General features: G+C 47.2%; 2 protein-coding genes across 3 annotated transcripts in view; one reads left to right on the top strand and one right to left on the bottom strand.

Moving 5' to 3' along the window:
- osbpl3b (oxysterol binding protein-like 3b) overlaps window positions 1–16,517 on the top strand; it is a 148,941-nt gene that overhangs the window by 49,849 nt on the left and 82,575 nt on the right. The gene's annotated exons all lie outside the window — the stretch shown is intronic.
- On the bottom strand, window positions 1,184–15,785 carry LOC139572449 (uncharacterized). Its single transcript, XM_071395200.1, has 5 exons — window positions 15,760–15,785; window positions 5,752–6,021; window positions 5,362–5,523; window positions 1,638–1,907; window positions 1,184–1,409 (listed from the first exon to the last, which is right to left on the bottom strand). Exons 1-5 carry the CDS (start codon window positions 15,783–15,785, stop codon window positions 1,184–1,186), a joined length of 954 nt encoding a protein of 317 aa, XP_071251301.1.

Here is a 16,517-nt window from a genome sequence, read left to right as displayed (position 1 = left end):
GGCACCATGGGGATGGGTGTGTGTGTGTGTGTGTGTGTGTGTGTGTGTGTGTGTGTGTGTGTGTGTGTGTGTGTGTGTGTGTGTGTGTGTGTGTGTGTGTGTGTGTGTGTGTGTGTGTGTGTGTGTGTGTGTGTGTGTGTGTGTGTGTGTGTGTGTGTGTGAGTGAGTGTGTGTCTGTGCATGTGCTCATGAATGTATGATCTCACTTGGTCACAGAGACCGTGTGACAGTCCCTTGATTTACTGGAATACTCACCATACGTTAGTCACCTTCCCCACGCACTGTTTGGCCAGGCATTGTGTGGTTATCTATGGACGCAAGTAGGAACTCTATGATGACAGAGAGATGCTTTCAAAGGAACGTATGTTTGTGTGTGTGTGTGTGTGTGTGTGTGTGTGTGTGTGTGTGTGTGTGTGTGTGTGTGTGTGTGTGTGTGTGTGTGTGTGTGTGTGTGTGTGTGTGTGTGTGTGTGTGTGTGTGTGTGTGTGTGTGTTTGGCTGGAAATCCCTATGACACAGCTATTAAATAACAGGGTTTGAGATCTGAAGCCTTCCACATATTCATTTGACTTTAATAGGCACTTCAGACATAGTCATTTTATTTGATAAGGGGTTGAGTTTGGGTCAGACACACTGATTGTCTCACTCAGAAAATATAGGACCTCTTGTAATTTCGTCATTGCCTTTCATTTTAATAACATATTATCTTAAGATAAGATATTAATTGCCTCAGTAGTCTCTTCTGTCAGGTTCTAGCGCAGGGCTCTATAAAGCTGTTCCTGGAGAGCTAGGTTTTCACTCCAACCCTGTTCCTGGAGAGTTACCCTCCTGTAGGTTTTCACTCCAACCCTGTTCCTGGAGAGCTAGGTTTTCACTCCAACCCTGTTCCTGGAGAGTTACCCTCCTGTAGGTTTTCACTCCAACCCTGTTCCTGGAGAGTTACCCTCCTGTAGGTTTTAACTCCAACCCTGTTCCTGGAGAGCCACCCTCCTGTAGGTTTTCACTCCAACCCTGTTCCTGGAGAGCTACCCTCCTGTAGGTTTTCACTCCAACCCTGTTCCTGGAGAGCCACCCTCCTGTAGGTTTTCACTCCAACCCTGTTCCTAGAGAGCTACCCTCCTGTAGGTTTTCACTCCAACTGTAGTGAGTACGATGGGAGACAGAGTGCTGGTTTCAGCAGGTGTTTATTTGTAAAGGACCACAGGAGGAGGCAGGTCGCTGGGTCCAGGGACAGGGAGAAGGTCATACACAGGAGGAGGCAGGTCGCTGGGTTTAGGGACAGGCAGAAGGTCATACACAGGAGGAGGCAGGTCGCTGGGTCCAGGGACAGGGAGAAGGTCATACACAGGAGGAGGCAGGTCGCTGGGTTTAGGGACAGGCAGAAGGTCATACACAGGAGGAGGCAGGTCGCTGGGTCCAGGGACAGGCAGAAGGTCATACACAGGAGGAGGCAGGTCGCTGGGTCCAGGGGCAGGCAGAAGGTCATACACAGGAGGAGGCAGGTAGCTGGGTCCAGGGACCGGGAGAAGGTCATACACAGGAGTAGGCAGGTAGCTGGGTTTAGGGACAGGGACAGGCAGAAGGTCATACACAGGAGGAGGCAGGTAGCTGGGTCCAGGGACCGGGAGAAGGTCATACACAGGAGTAGGCAGGTAGCTGGGTTTAGGGACAGGGACAGGCAGAAGGTCATACACAGGAGGAAGCAAGTCGCTGGGTCCAGGGACCGGGAGAAGGTCATACACAGGAGGAGGCAGGTAGCTGGGTCCAGGGACCGGGAGAAGGTCATACACAGGAGTAGGCAGGTAGCTGGGTTTAGGGACAGGGACAGGCAGAAGGTCATACACAGGAGGAGGCAGGTCGCTGGGTTTAGGGACAGGCAGAAGGTCATACACAGGAGGAGGCAGGTAGCTGGGTCCAGGGACAGGCACAGGCAGAAGGTCATACACAGGAGGAGGCAGGTCGCTGGGTCCAGGGACAGGCAGAAGGTCATGCACAGGAGGAGGCAGGTAGCTGGGTCCAGGGACAGGGACAGGCAGAAGGTCATACACAGGAGGAGGCAGGTCGCTGGGTCCAGGGACAGGGACAGGCTGAAGGTCATACACAAGGACTCCAAACAGGTAACAGTACAGGCAGGGAAAAGGCTAATAACGTAGTCCGGGAGATCAGGCAAGAGGTTGATGACAGAAGTACAGGCAGGGAAAAGGCAAAAAGGCGTCGTTAGTGAGGATGGCCAAAAACTATGATAAACAGGAGGACTAATATGGAAATAAACAGAGCTCCGACTAGAACGTGTAACAAAACAAACAATACCTCACAATGATGGGGTGCAAAGAACTGAACTAAATAGTGTGTGTAAATGACATACAGGTGTGTGAACAGGTGATCAGAATTCAGGTGATTGGGATCTGGAGAGTGAGCTGCTTTCAGGGGATCTATGTGTTTGAGAGTGTGAGTTGGAAGCAGACGTTACACCAACCCTGTTCCTAGAGAGTTACCCTCCTGTAGGTTTTAACTCCAACCCTGTTCCTGGAGAGTTACCCTCCTGTAGGTTTAAACTCCAACCCTGTTCCTAGAGAGTTACCCTCCTGTAGGTTTTAACTCCAACCCTGTTCCTAGAGAGTTACCCTCCTGTAGGTTTTAACTCCAACCCTGTTCCTGGAGAGTTACCCTCCTGTAGGTTTAAACTCCAACCCTGTTCCTAGAGAGTTACCCTCCTGTAGGTTTTAACTCCAACCCTGTTCCTAGAGAGACACCCTCCTGTAGGTTTAAACTCCAACCCTGTTCCTAGAGAGTTACCCTCCTGTAGGTTTTAACTCCAACCCTGTTCCTGGAGAGCTACCCTCCTGTAGGTTTTAACTCCAACCCTGTTCCTGGAGAGTTACCCTCCTGTAGGTTTTAACTCCAACCCTGTTCCTGGAGAGTTAGCCTCCTGTAGGTTTTAACTCCAACCCTGTTCCTAGAGAGCCACCCTCCTGTAGGTTTTAACTCCAACCCTGTTCCTGGAGAGTTACCCTCCTGTAGGTTTTAACTCCAACCCTGTTCCTGGAGAGCTAACCTCCTGTAGGTTTTAACTCCAACCCTGTTCCTGGAGAGTTACCCTCCTGTAGGTTTTAACTCCAACCCTGTTCCTGGAGAGTTACCCTCCTGTAGGTTTTAACTCCAACCCTGTTCCTAGAGAGACACCCTCCTGTAGGTTTTAACTCCAAACCTGTTCCTAGAGAGTTACCCTCCTGTAGGTTTTAACTCCAACCCTGTTCCTGGAGAGTTAGCCTCCTGTAGGTTTTAACTCCAACCCTGTTCCTAGAGAGACACCCTCCTGTAGGTTTTAACTCCAACCCTGTTCCTAGAGAGACACCCTCCTGTAGGTTTTAACTCCAACCCTGTTCCTGGAGAGTTAGCCTCCTGTAGGTTTTAACTCCAACCCTGTTCCTAGATTAGACAGCTCATCAGGTAGGATTGTCTTAGTTACAGTAGTAGACAGCTCATCAGGTAGGATTGTCTTATTTACAGTAGTAACCAGCTTATCAGGTAGGATTGTCTTAGTTACAGTAGTAGACAGCTTATCAGGTAGGATTGTCTTAGTTACAGTAGTAGACAGCTCATCAGGTAGGATTGTCTTAGTTACAGTAGTAGAGACAGCTCATCAGGTAGGATTGTCTTAGTTACAGTAGTAGAGACAGCTCATCAGGTAGGATTGTCTTAGTTACAGTAGTAGACAGCTCATCAGGTAGGATTGTCTTAGTTACAGTAGTAGACAGCTTATCAGGTAGGATTGTCTTAGTTACAGTAGTAGACAGCTCATCAGGTAGGATTGTCTTAGTTACAGTAGTAGACAGCTTATCAGGTAGGATTGTCTTAGTTACAGTAGTAGACAGCTTATCAGGTAGGATTGTCTTAGTTACAGTAGTAGACAGCTTATCAGGTAGGATTGTCTTAGTTACAGTAGTAGACAGCTTATCAGGTAGGATTGTCTTAGTTACAGTAGTAGACAGCTCATCAGGTAGGATTGTCTTAGTTACAGTAGTAGACAGCTTATCAGGTAGGATTGTCTTAGTTACAGTAGTAGACAGCTCATCAGGTAGGATTGTGATGTCTTCTTGTGGTACTTTCCATTGTGGAAGATGGAGGTCAGGCCATGTCTAAGTGTGTGTGTGTGTGTGTGTGTGTGTGTGTGTGTGTGTGTGTGTGTGTGTGTGTGTGTGTGTGTGTGTGTGTGTGTGTGTGTGTGTGTGTGTGTGTGTGTGTGTGTGTGTGTGTGTGTGTGTGTGTGTGTGTGTGTGTGTGTGTGAGTGAGTGTGTGTCTGTGCATGTGCTCATGAATGTATGATCTCACTTGGTCACAGAGACCGTGTGACAGTCCCTTGATTTACTGGAATACTCACCATACGTTAGTCACCTTCCCCACGCACTGTTTGGCCAGGCATTGTGTGGTTATCTATGGACGCAAGTAGGAACTCTATGATGACAGAGAGATGCTTTCAAAGGAACGTATGTTTGTGTGTGTGTGTGTGTGTGTGTGTGTGTGTGTGTGTGTGTGTGTGTGTGTGTGTGTGTGTGTGTGTGTGTGTGTGTGTGTGTGTGTGTGTGTGTGTGTGTGTGTGTGTGTGTTTGGCTGGAAATCCCTATGACACAGCTATTAAATAACAGGGTTTGAGATCTGAAGCCTTCCACATATTCATTTGACTTTAATAGGCACTTCAGACATAGTCATTTTATTTGATAAGGGGTTGAGTTTGGGTCAGACACACTGATTGTCTCACTCAGAAAATATAGGACCTCTTGTAATTTCGTCATTGCCTTTCATTTTAATAACATATTATCTTAAGATAAGATATTAATTGCCTCAGTAGTCTCTTCTGTCAGGTTCTAGCGCAGGGCTCTATAAAGCTGTTCCTGGAGAGCTAGGTTTTCACTCCAACCCTGTTCCTGGAGAGTTACCCTCCTGTAGGTTTTCACTCCAACCCTGTTCCTGGAGAGCTAGGTTTTCACTCCAACCCTGTTCCTGGAGAGTTACCCTCCTGTAGGTTTTCACTCCAACCCTGTTCCTGGAGAGTTACCCTCCTGTAGGTTTTAACTCCAACCCTGTTCCTGGAGAGCCACCCTCCTGTAGGTTTTCACTCCAACCCTGTTCCTGGAGAGCTACCCTCCTGTAGGTTTTCACTCCAACCCTGTTCCTGGAGAGCCACCCTCCTGTAGGTTTTCACTCCAACCCTGTTCCTAGAGAGCTACCCTCCTGTAGGTTTTCACTCCAACTGTAGTGAGTACGATGGGAGACAGAGTGCTGGTTTCAGCAGGTGTTTATTTGTAAAGGACCACAGGAGGAGGCAGGTAGCTGGGTCCAGGGACAGGCAGAAGGTCATACACAGGAGGAGGCAGGTCGCTGGGTTTAGGGACAGGCAGAAGGTCATACACAGGAGGAGGCAGGTCGCTGGGTCCAGGGACAGGGAGAAGGTCATACACAGGAGGAGGCAGGTCGCTGGGTTTAGGGACAGGCAGAAGGTCATACACAGGAGGAGGCAGGTCGCTGGGTCCAGGGACAGGCAGAAGGTCATACACAGGAGGAGGCAGGTCGCTGGGTCCAGGGGCAGGCAGAAGGTCATACACAGGAGGAGGCAGGTAGCTGGGTCCAGGGACCGGGAGAAGGTCATACACAGGAGTAGGCAGGTAGCTGGGTTTAGGGACAGGGACAGGCAGAAGGTCATACACAGGAGGAGGCAGGTAGCTGGGTCCAGGGACCGGGAGAAGGTCATACACAGGAGTAGGCAGGTAGCTGGGTTTAGGGACAGGGACAGGCAGAAGGTCATACACAGGAGGAAGCAAGTCGCTGGGTCCAGGGACCGGGAGAAGGTCATACACAGGAGGAGGCAGGTAGCTGGGTCCAGGGACCGGGAGAAGGTCATACACAGGAGTAGGCAGGTAGCTGGGTTTAGGGACAGGGACAGGCAGAAGGTCATACACAGGAGGAGGCAGGTCGCTGGGTTTAGGGACAGGCAGAAGGTCATACACAGGAGGAGGCAGGTAGCTGGGTCCAGGGACAGGCACAGGCAGAAGGTCATACACAGGAGGAGGCAGGTCGCTGGGTCCAGGGACAGGCAGAAGGTCATGCACAGGAGGAGGCAGGTAGCTGGGTCCAGGGACAGGGACAGGCAGAAGGTCATACACAGGAGGAGGCAGGTCGCTGGGTCCAGGGACAGGGACAGGCTGAAGGTCATACACAAGGACTCCAAACAGGTAACAGTACAGGCAGGGAAAAGGCTAATAACGTAGTCCGGGAGATCAGGCAAGAGGTTGATGACAGAAGTACAGGCAGGGAAAAGGCAAAAAGGCGTCGTTAGTGAGGATGGCCAAAAACTATGATAAACAGGAGGACTAATATGGAAATAAACAGAGCTCCGACTAGAACGTGTAACAAAACAAACAATACCTCACAATGATGGGGTGCAAAGAACTGAACTAAATAGTGTGTGTAAATGACATACAGGTGTGTGAACAGGTGATCAGAATTCAGGTGATTGGGATCTGGAGAGTGAGCTGCTTTCAGGGGATCTATGTGTTTGAGAGTGTGAGTTGGAAGCAGACGTTACACCAACCCTGTTCCTAGAGAGTTACCCTCCTGTAGGTTTTAACTCCAACCCTGTTCCTGGAGAGTTACCCTCCTGTAGGTTTAAACTCCAACCCTGTTCCTAGAGAGTTACCCTCCTGTAGGTTTTAACTCCAACCCTGTTCCTAGAGAGTTACCCTCCTGTAGGTTTTAACTCCAACCCTGTTCCTGGAGAGTTACCCTCCTGTAGGTTTAAACTCCAACCCTGTTCCTAGAGAGTTACCCTCCTGTAGGTTTTAACTCCAACCCTGTTCCTAGAGAGACACCCTCCTGTAGGTTTAAACTCCAACCCTGTTCCTAGAGAGTTACCCTCCTGTAGGTTTTAACTCCAACCCTGTTCCTGGAGAGCTACCCTCCTGTAGGTTTTAACTCCAACCCTGTTCCTGGAGAGTTACCCTCCTGTAGGTTTTAACTCCAACCCTGTTCCTGGAGAGTTAGCCTCCTGTAGGTTTTAACTCCAACCCTGTTCCTAGAGAGCCACCCTCCTGTAGGTTTTAACTCCAACCCTGTTCCTGGAGAGTTACCCTCCTGTAGGTTTTAACTCCAACCCTGTTCCTGGAGAGCTAACCTCCTGTAGGTTTTAACTCCAACCCTGTTCCTGGAGAGTTACCCTCCTGTAGGTTTTAACTCCAACCCTGTTCCTGGAGAGTTACCCTCCTGTAGGTTTTAACTCCAACCCTGTTCCTAGAGAGACACCCTCCTGTAGGTTTTAACTCCAAACCTGTTCCTAGAGAGTTACCCTCCTGTAGGTTTTAACTCCAACCCTGTTCCTGGAGAGTTAGCCTCCTGTAGGTTTTAACTCCAACCCTGTTCCTAGAGAGACACCCTCCTGTAGGTTTTAACTCCAACCCTGTTCCTAGAGAGACACCCTCCTGTAGGTTTTAACTCCAACCCTGTTCCTGGAGAGTTAGCCTCCTGTAGGTTTTAACTCCAACCCTGTTCCTAGATTAGACAGCTCATCAGGTAGGATTGTCTTAGTTACAGTAGTAGACAGCTCATCAGGTAGGATTGTCTTATTTACAGTAGTAACCAGCTTATCAGGTAGGATTGTCTTAGTTACAGTAGTAGACAGCTTATCAGGTAGGATTGTCTTAGTTACAGTAGTAGACAGCTCATCAGGTAGGATTGTCTTAGTTACAGTAGTAGAGACAGCTCATCAGGTAGGATTGTCTTAGTTACAGTAGTAGAGACAGCTCATCAGGTAGGATTGTCTTAGTTACAGTAGTAGACAGCTCATCAGGTAGGATTGTCTTAGTTACAGTAGTAGACAGCTTATCAGGTAGGATTGTCTTAGTTACAGTAGTAGACAGCTCATCAGGTAGGATTGTCTTAGTTACAGTAGTAGACAGCTTATCAGGTAGGATTGTCTTAGTTACAGTAGTAGACAGCTTATCAGGTAGGATTGTCTTAGTTACAGTAGTAGACAGCTTATCAGGTAGGATTGTCTTAGTTACAGTAGTAGACAGCTTATCAGGTAGGATTGTCTTAGTTACAGTAGTAGACAGCTCATCAGGTAGGATTGTCTTAGTTACAGTAGTAGACAGCTTATCAGGTAGGATTGTCTTAGTTACAGTAGTAGACAGCTCATCAGGTAGGATTGTGATGTCTTCTTGTGGTACTTTCCATTGTGGAAGATGGAGGTCAGGCCATGTCTAAGTGTGTGTGTGTGTGTGTGTGTGTGTGTGTGTGTGTGTGTGTGTGTGTGTGTGTGTGTGTGTGTGTGTGTGTGTGTGTGTGTGTGTGTGTGTGTGTGTGTGTGTCATCCTAACCAGCTGTTAGTGGTCATGTAACGCCTCCCCATCTCTCCCTCTCTCCCCATCCTCCCATCGCTCCCTCTCTCCCCATCCTCTCATCTCTCCCTCTCTCCCCATCCTCCCATCGCACCCTCTCTCCCCATCCTCCCATCTCTCCCTCTCTCCCCATCCTCCCATCTCTCCCTCTCTCCCCATCCTCCCATCTCTCCCTCTCTCCCCATCCTCCCATCTCTCCCTCTCTCCCCATCCTCCCATCGCTCCCTCTCTCCCCATCCTCCCATCTCTCCCTCTCTCCCCATCCTCCCATCTCTCCCTCTCTCCCCATCCTCCCATCTCTCCCTCTCTCCCCATCCTCCCATCGCTCCCATCCTCCCATCTCTCCCTCTCTCCCCATCCTCCCATCTCTCCCTCTCTCCCCATCCTCCCATCTCTCCCTCTCTCCCCATCCTCCCATCTCTCCCTCTCTCCCCATCCTCCCATCGCTCCCTCTCTCCCCATCCTCCCATCTCTCCCTCTCTCCCCATCCTCCCATCTCTCCCTCTCTCCCCATCCTCCCATCTCTCCCTCTCTCCCCATCCTCCCATCTCTCTCTCTCTCCCCATCCTCCCATCTCTCTCTCTCTCCCCATCCTCCTATCTCTCCCTCTCTCCCCATCCTCCCCCCTTTCTTCCCCTCCCCTGAACCCCCAGTGGCCCACCTACTCACTGCCTGTCAGCATCTCCTCATTTTACAACCATGGCTTTCAGCCATTACAGCAGTGTTCATCCACATACGGAAGGGCTCTTCCTCCAAATGACTTGAGTCTGTGTGTGTGTTTGTGTCTAACCAGGAGGCGTAATTGTGACACAGTGCAAACCAAAAATAGCTGTTACTCATGACATTTGCAGCCCTACTTTCTTTAGTTTTCAGTGAATACGTCCATGGCTATATAGACAGACAGTAGCACCTGTAGTAGCCACACTGCATCTCACACACACACACAGAGAGAGAGAGAGAGAGAGAGAGAGAGAGAGAGAGAGAGAGAGAGAGAGAGAGAGAGAGAGAGAGAGAGAGAGAGAGAGAGAGAGAGAGAGAGAGAGAGAGAGAGAGAGAGAGAGAGAGAGAGAGAGAGAGAGAGAGAGAGAGAGAGAGAGAACACTAGACGAGACAGGTACCACTTCATGTTCAGTGTGGGATGAGACACTATGAAGAAGGGGTTGGAGTGAAAGTATCACTTCCCTGTGGTAGACGACCCATCATGTCACTGATAAAGTAGAGCACTTCTGCTTTGAAAGGATCCATGTCAAACCACTCAGACTGAGCTAAAAGGATCATATATTCCCCTACAGCATTGACTGACTAGTAAATATCTCTAGCAGATCAACTGGAAAACATGTCCGATAGGAAATCCTCATAGCCTCCCACTACAACACTACCAGTGGTTGACTATCTCATGAAAAGGGCCCAGAGTTTTCCCCGAACAACAACCTCACCAGACAAAACTCTGGACCTTCAATTTGAAAACTATAACTAAGGCCTTAAGTTTGTTCCTGGTCAGGACAGGTGGTCAGAAAAAAATCTCTCTTTAGAATTTAGAAGAATATAATTCCTTAATTGTTCCTGGAAGGAATTTGAGTAGAACTAACTTTAGTGGTGAAGATAAAGGGGCTTCCTTCCCTTTACGTTCTGATTGGACCACATTGTAGCCGTTGCATCTACACATGGTAGTAAAATGTGACTCTTATCTGTCCACTGGGTCAGCATTTTGTCCAGATGTCCTGCTCCATCCATGTAGGCAAATGTATTTATTAAGACACATCTTAATGCCATAAGTCAATGATTGTAGAATCAGGATAATGATGATTTAAATGGTTTCAATGTCCAGATCCGTTTACACTTGGAAGATATTCAGACACAGTACGTGTCTGACTGCCTCCGGAGGTGGTTAGTAAGATCTGATCACAGTCAGGTGGTCAGGGTTAGGACCAGGGTTAGGGCCAGGGTTGGGTTAGGGTTAGGACCAGGGTTAGGGCCAGGGTTGGGTTAGGGTTAGGGGCCAGGGTTGGGGTCAGGGTTAGAGCCAGGGTTAGAGCCATGGTTCGGGTTAGGGCCATGGTTAGGGTCAGGGTTAGAGCCATGGTTAGGGCCAGGGTTAGGACCAGGGTTAGGGTCAGGGTTAGGACCAGGGTTAGGGTCAGGGTTAGGACCAGGGTTAGGGTCAGGGTTAGGGCCAGGGTTAGGGTCAGGGTTAGGACCATGGTTAGGGCCAGGGTTAGGACCAGGGTTAGGGTCAGGGTTAGGGCCAGGGTTAGGGCCAGGGTTAGGGCCAGGGTTAGGGCCAGGGTTAGGGCCAGGGTTAGGACCAGGGTTAGGGCCAGGGTTAGGGCCAGGGTTGGGGCCAGGGTTAGGACCAGGGTTAGGGCCAGGGTTAGGGCCAGGGTTGGGGCCAGGGTTAGGACCAGGGTTAGGGTCAGGGTTAGGGTCAGGGTTAGGGCCAGCAGAAGGACAGAGACTGGAGTGGAGACTGGGGAAGAAAGGGGAGACCAGGGAGCAAAGCCCGGTAAGCAGAGATAGGAAATATACGTGTGTGTGTGTGTGTGTGTGTGTGTGTGTGTGTGTGTGTGTGTGTGTGTGTGTGTGTGTGTGTGTGTGTGTGTGTGTGTGTGTGTGTGTGTGTGTGTGTGTGTGTGTGTGTGTGTGTGTGTGTGTGTGTGTGGAGATGGAGCATGGGTTTGACTGCAGGACAGGGACAGGCAGGGGGTGTCAGGTGACCGTCAGGCCCACTGTCTGTGAAACCCCAGAGACTGTAGCCTACTAGGCATGATGCAGCGGAGGAGGAAGCAGAGTGTTGCTGGATACAGAGCTGGGATAATGTGATTAACCTTGGTGTGTAGCAGAGCTCTGTAGCAGCCTCACATACTGCATTTCCCAGACTGGAGACTGGAGGAGATTGGAGTTGGGGGGTTTCAGGTGACTGGTAGGCCCATTGTCTGTGAAACCCCAGAGACTGTAGCCTACTTGGCATGAAGCAGCGGAGGAGGAAGCTGGGTAATGTGATTAACCTTGGTGTGTATCTGAGTAGCAGCCCTAGTGACTGCATGACTGATGGGAGACTGGACTGGATTGAACTGGACTGGGCTGGACTAGTATAGGCTGGGCTGGGCTGGACTGTGCTGAACTGGGCTGGACTGGGCTGAACTGGACTGGGCTGGTATGAGACTGGGACTGGTGGGAGATGCTGTATAATACTGTATACTCTGGGAGAGGATTTCCCACAGAATTAAAACCTACTATATAACCTATATTATATATAATACAGTATACGGTATATATCTCTAAGGTAACATCACACTCACCTGGTCACACACCCGTCACACACACACACACTGTTACTTGGTGAGACACACGTGGTGTGTGCTCCAAATGGTACCCTATTCCCTACATAGTATACTACTCTTGACTAGGATCCCATAGGGCTCAGTTCAAAAGTAGTGCACTCTACTATATAGGGAATAGGGTGCCATTTGGGATACAGGCCTTGGCCCCCGGCTGTATAGAGTTCCTGACTGACTGACTCCAGGGTGTTTGGTGGTTAACATGGCATGTGATCCAGTGGAAATGAACCAGTCAGTCTTCATACTATCCCATCCCAGACAGACAGACAGACAGACAGACAGACAGACAGACAGACAGACAGACAGACAGACAGACAGACAGACAGACAGACAGACAGACAGACAGACAGACAGACAGACAGACAGACAGACACTCACACAGACAGGCAGACCTACAGACAGCATACTAAGACAAAATAATAATATATACGTACATTTGAAGTCGGAAGTTTACATACACTTAGGTTGGAGTCAGTCATTAAAACTAGTTTTTCAAACACTCCACAAATTTCTTGTTAACAAACTATAGTTTTGGCAAGTCGGTTAGGACATCTACTTTGTGCATGACAAGTCATTTTTCCAACTATTGTTTACAGAGAGATTATTTCACTTATAATTCACTGCATCACAATTCCAGTGGGTCAGAAGTTTACATACACTAAGTTGACTGTGCCTTTAAACAGCTTGGAAAATTCCAGAAAATGATGTCATGGCTTTAGAAACTTCTGATAGGCTAATTGACATAATTTGAGTGGATGTATTTCAAGGCCTACCTTCAAACTCAGTGCTTCTTTGCTTGACATCATGGGAAAATCAAAAGAAATCACGTACTTTGGTGCGAAAAGTGCAAATCAATCCCAGAACAACAGCAAAGGACCTTGTGAAGATTCTGGAGGAAACAGGTAAAAAAGTATCTATATCCACAGTAAAACGTGTCCTATATCGACATAACCTGAAAGGCCGCTCAGCAAGGAAGAAGCCACTGCTCCAAAATCGTACTTTTTGGGGAAATGTCCTCTGGTCTGATGAAACAAAAATAGAACTGTTTGGCCATAATGACCATCCTTATGTTTGTTTGGAGGAAGAAAGGGGATGCTTGCAAGCCGAAGAACACCATCCCAACCGTGAAGCACGGGGGTGGCAGCATCATGTTGTGGGGGTGCTTTGCTGCAGGAGGGACTGGTGCACTTCACAAAATAGATGGCATCATGAGGATGGAAACTTATGTGGATATATTGAAGCAGCATCTCAAGACATCAGTCAGGAAGTTAAAGCTTGTTCGCAAATGGGTCTTCTAAATGGACAATGACCCCAAGCATACTTCCAAAGTTGTGGCAAAATGGCTTAAGGACAACAAAGTCAAGGTATTGGAGTGGCCATCACAAAGCCCTGACCTCAATCCTATAGAAAATTTGTGGGCAGAACTGAAAAAGCGTGTGCGAGCAAGGAGGCCTACAAACCTGACTCAGTTACACCAGCTCTGTCACGAGGAATGGGCCAAAATTCACCCAACTTATTGTGGGAAGCTTGTGGAAGGCTACACGAAACGTTTGACCCAAGTTAAACAATTTAAAGGCAATGCTACCAAATACTAATTGAGTGTATGTAAACTTCTGACCCACTGGGAATGTGATGAAAGAAATAAAAGCTGAAATTAATCATTCTCTCTACTATTATTTCACATTCTTAAAATAAAGTGGTGATCCTAACTGACCTAAGACAGGGAATCTTTACTTGGATTAAATGTCAGGAATTGTGAAAAACTGAGTTTAAATGTATTTGGCTAAGGTGTATGTAAACTTTCAAATTCAACTGTATACCGTAGCAGTCAAAAGTTTGGACAACCTACTCATTCCAGGGTTTTTCTTTATTTTTACTATTTTCTACATGGTAGAATAATAGTGAAGACATCAAAACTGAAATAACACATATGGAATCATGTAGTAACAAAAAAAAGTGTTAAACAAGTACAAATATATTTTATATTTGAGATTCTTCAAAGTAGCCATCCTTTGCCTTGATGACAGCTTTGCACATTCTTGGCATTCTCTCAACCAGTTTCATGAGGTATGCATTTCAATTAACAGGTGTGACTTGTTAAAAGTGAATTTGTTGAATTTCTTTCCTTCTTAATGCGTTTGAGCCAATTAGTTGTTTTGTGACAAGGTAGGGGTGGTATACAGAAGATAGCCCTATTTTGTAAAAGACCAAGTCCATATTATGGCAAGAACAGCTCAAGTAAGCTAAGAGAAATGACAGTCCATCATCACTTTAAGACATGAAGGTCAGTCAAGAAAATGTCATGAACTTTGAAAATGTCTTCAAGTGCAGTCGCAAAAACCATCAAGCGCTATGATGAAACTGGCTCTCATGAGGACCGCCACAGGAAAGGAAGACCCAGAGGTAGAGGATACGTTCATTCGAATTAACTGCACCTCAGATTGCAGCCCAAATAAATGCTTCACAGAGTTCAAGTAACAGACACACAGGAGACTTAGAACTCCAGTGAGATTGATTGGAACTCCAGTGAGATTGATTGGAACTCCAGTGAGATTGATTGGAACTCCAGTGAGATCGATTGGAACTCCAGTGAGATTGATTGGAACTCCATTGAGATTGATTGGAACTCCATTGAGATTGATTGGAACTCCAGTGAGATTGATTGGAACTCCAGTGAGATTGATTAGAACTCCAGTGAGATTGATTGGAACTCCAGTGAGATTGATTGGAACTCCATTGAGATTGATTGGAACTCCAGGGAGATTGATTGGAACTCCAGTGAGATTGATTGGAACTCCAGTGAGATTGATCGGAACTCCAGTGAGATTGATTGGAACTCCAGTGAGATTGATTGGAACTCCAGTGAGATTGATTAGAACTCCAGTGAGATTGATTGGGACTCCAGTGAGATTGATTAGAACTCCAGTGAGATTGATTGGAACTCCAGTGAGATTGATTGGAACTCCATTGAGATTGATTGGAACTCCAGGGAGATTGATTGGAACTCCAGGGAGATTGATTGGAACACCAGTGAGATTGATTGGAACTCCAGTGAGATTGATTGGAACTCCATTGAGATTGATTGGAACTCCAGGGAGATTGATTGGAACTCCAGTGAGATTGATTGGAACTCCAGGGAGATTGATTAGAACTCCAGTGAGATTGATTAGAACTCCAGTGAGATTGATTGGGACTCCAGGGAGATTGATTGGAACTCCATTGAGATTGATTGGAACTCCAGTGAGATTGATTAGAACTCCAGTGAGATTGATTGGAACTCCAGTGAGATTGATTGGAACTCCAGTGAGATTGATTGGAACTCCAGTGAGATTGATTGGAACTCCAGTGAGATTGATTGGAACTCCATTGAGATTGATTGGAACTCCAGTGAGATTGATTGGAACTCCAGGGAGATTGATTAGAACTCCAGTGAGATTGATTAGAACTCCAGTGAGATTGATTGGAACTCCAGGGAGATTGATTGGAACTCCATTGAGATTGATTGGAACTCCATTGAGATTGATTGGAACTCCAGTGAGATTGATTGGAACTCCAGTGAGATTGATTGGAACTCCAGTTAGATTGATTGGAACTCCAGTGAGATTGATTGGAACTCCAGGGAGATTGATTAGAACTCCAGTGAGATTGAGTGGAACTCCAGTGAGATTGAGTGGAACTCCAGTGAGATTGATTGGAACTCCAGTGAGATTGAGTGGAACTCCAGTGAGATTGATTGGAACTCCAGTGAGATTGATTAGAACTCCAGTTAGATTGATTAGAACTCCAGTGAGATTGATTGGAACTCCAGTGAGATTGATTAGAACTCCACTGAGATTGATTGGAACTCCAGTGAGATTGATTGGAACTCCAGTGAGATTGATTGGAACTCCAGTGAGATTGATTAGAACTCCAGTGAGATTGATTGGAACTCCAGTGAGATTGATTGGAACTCTACATGCATCAGTAAAGCATGTTGCATTGATTGCCTGCTGTATGTTGCCTTGTGAACTGACGGTATAATTTACAGTTACCTTAGTTCACCCAGGTTGTTTATCATCCTCACAACGACACACTGTCACACACACTGTCACACACACACACACACACACACACACACACACACACACACACACACACACACACACACACACACACACACACACACACACACACACACACACACACACACACACACACACACACACACACACACACCACACACACACTGTGAAGCTCATATACTGATACACACCAAAGACAGTAGTCTATTTGTCACCTTAGTTGCCAGTGTCAGTCAGTGTGTGATATGATATTTAATCACTATCCGGTATGATCAAGCGGTAATTATTGCACATTAATATGTCTTTCTATTTGACTTTAGTATAGGCTGCACAAGTGTCTGTTCATCACACTGTAGGTACGTTGATGAATGTTGACAGTCCATAATGTTGGACCATGACTCACCAGCACACTGAATCACAGGCTTCGTCCCAAATGGGCCCCTTTTCTCTTTTGACCCTCTGGTCAAACGTAGTGAACAGTTTGGAGAATAGGGTTCCATTTGGGACACAGACACAGTTAAAAGGAAGCTCTCTGTCAGAACAACATCTCTCTCGCTCAGAGTGGTTGTGGTTCCCAGTGAGACTAACGAGCTTCAAAGCTTTTTAGGAATTCAGTTCTCCCCTCATCTGATATGTGAACTCTCCCTTTAACAGTGACCTTTTTAAAAACGTTTTTGCATTTTAATTTGCTATGTATGTACAATAGTTATTAGCTAAATGGTGCCAAT

The sequence above is a fragment of the Salvelinus alpinus genome, chromosome 4 (assembly GCF_045679555.1).
Source record: "Salvelinus alpinus chromosome 4, SLU_Salpinus.1, whole genome shotgun sequence".
Taxonomy (NCBI): Eukaryota; Metazoa; Chordata; class Actinopteri; order Salmoniformes; family Salmonidae; genus Salvelinus; species Salvelinus alpinus.
This window is presented reverse-complemented; position numbering and strand designations above follow the sequence as displayed.

What these genes read in the sequence shown, in the direction of transcription:
- LOC139572449 (XM_071395200.1), bottom strand. Translation starts at nt 15,785, where the DNA reads ATGATAAACAACCTGGGTGAACTAAG. An exon ending in AACAACCTGGGTGAACTAAG is followed by an intron (nt 6,022 to 15,759) that starts GTAACTGTAAAT and finishes CCCTGGACCCAG; the next exon opens with CTACCTGCCTCCTCCTGTGT. An exon ending in AGCTACCTGCCTACTCCTGT is followed by an intron (nt 1,410 to 1,637) that starts GTATGACCTTCT and finishes CCCTGGACCCAG; the next exon opens with CGACCTGCCTCCTCCTGTGT.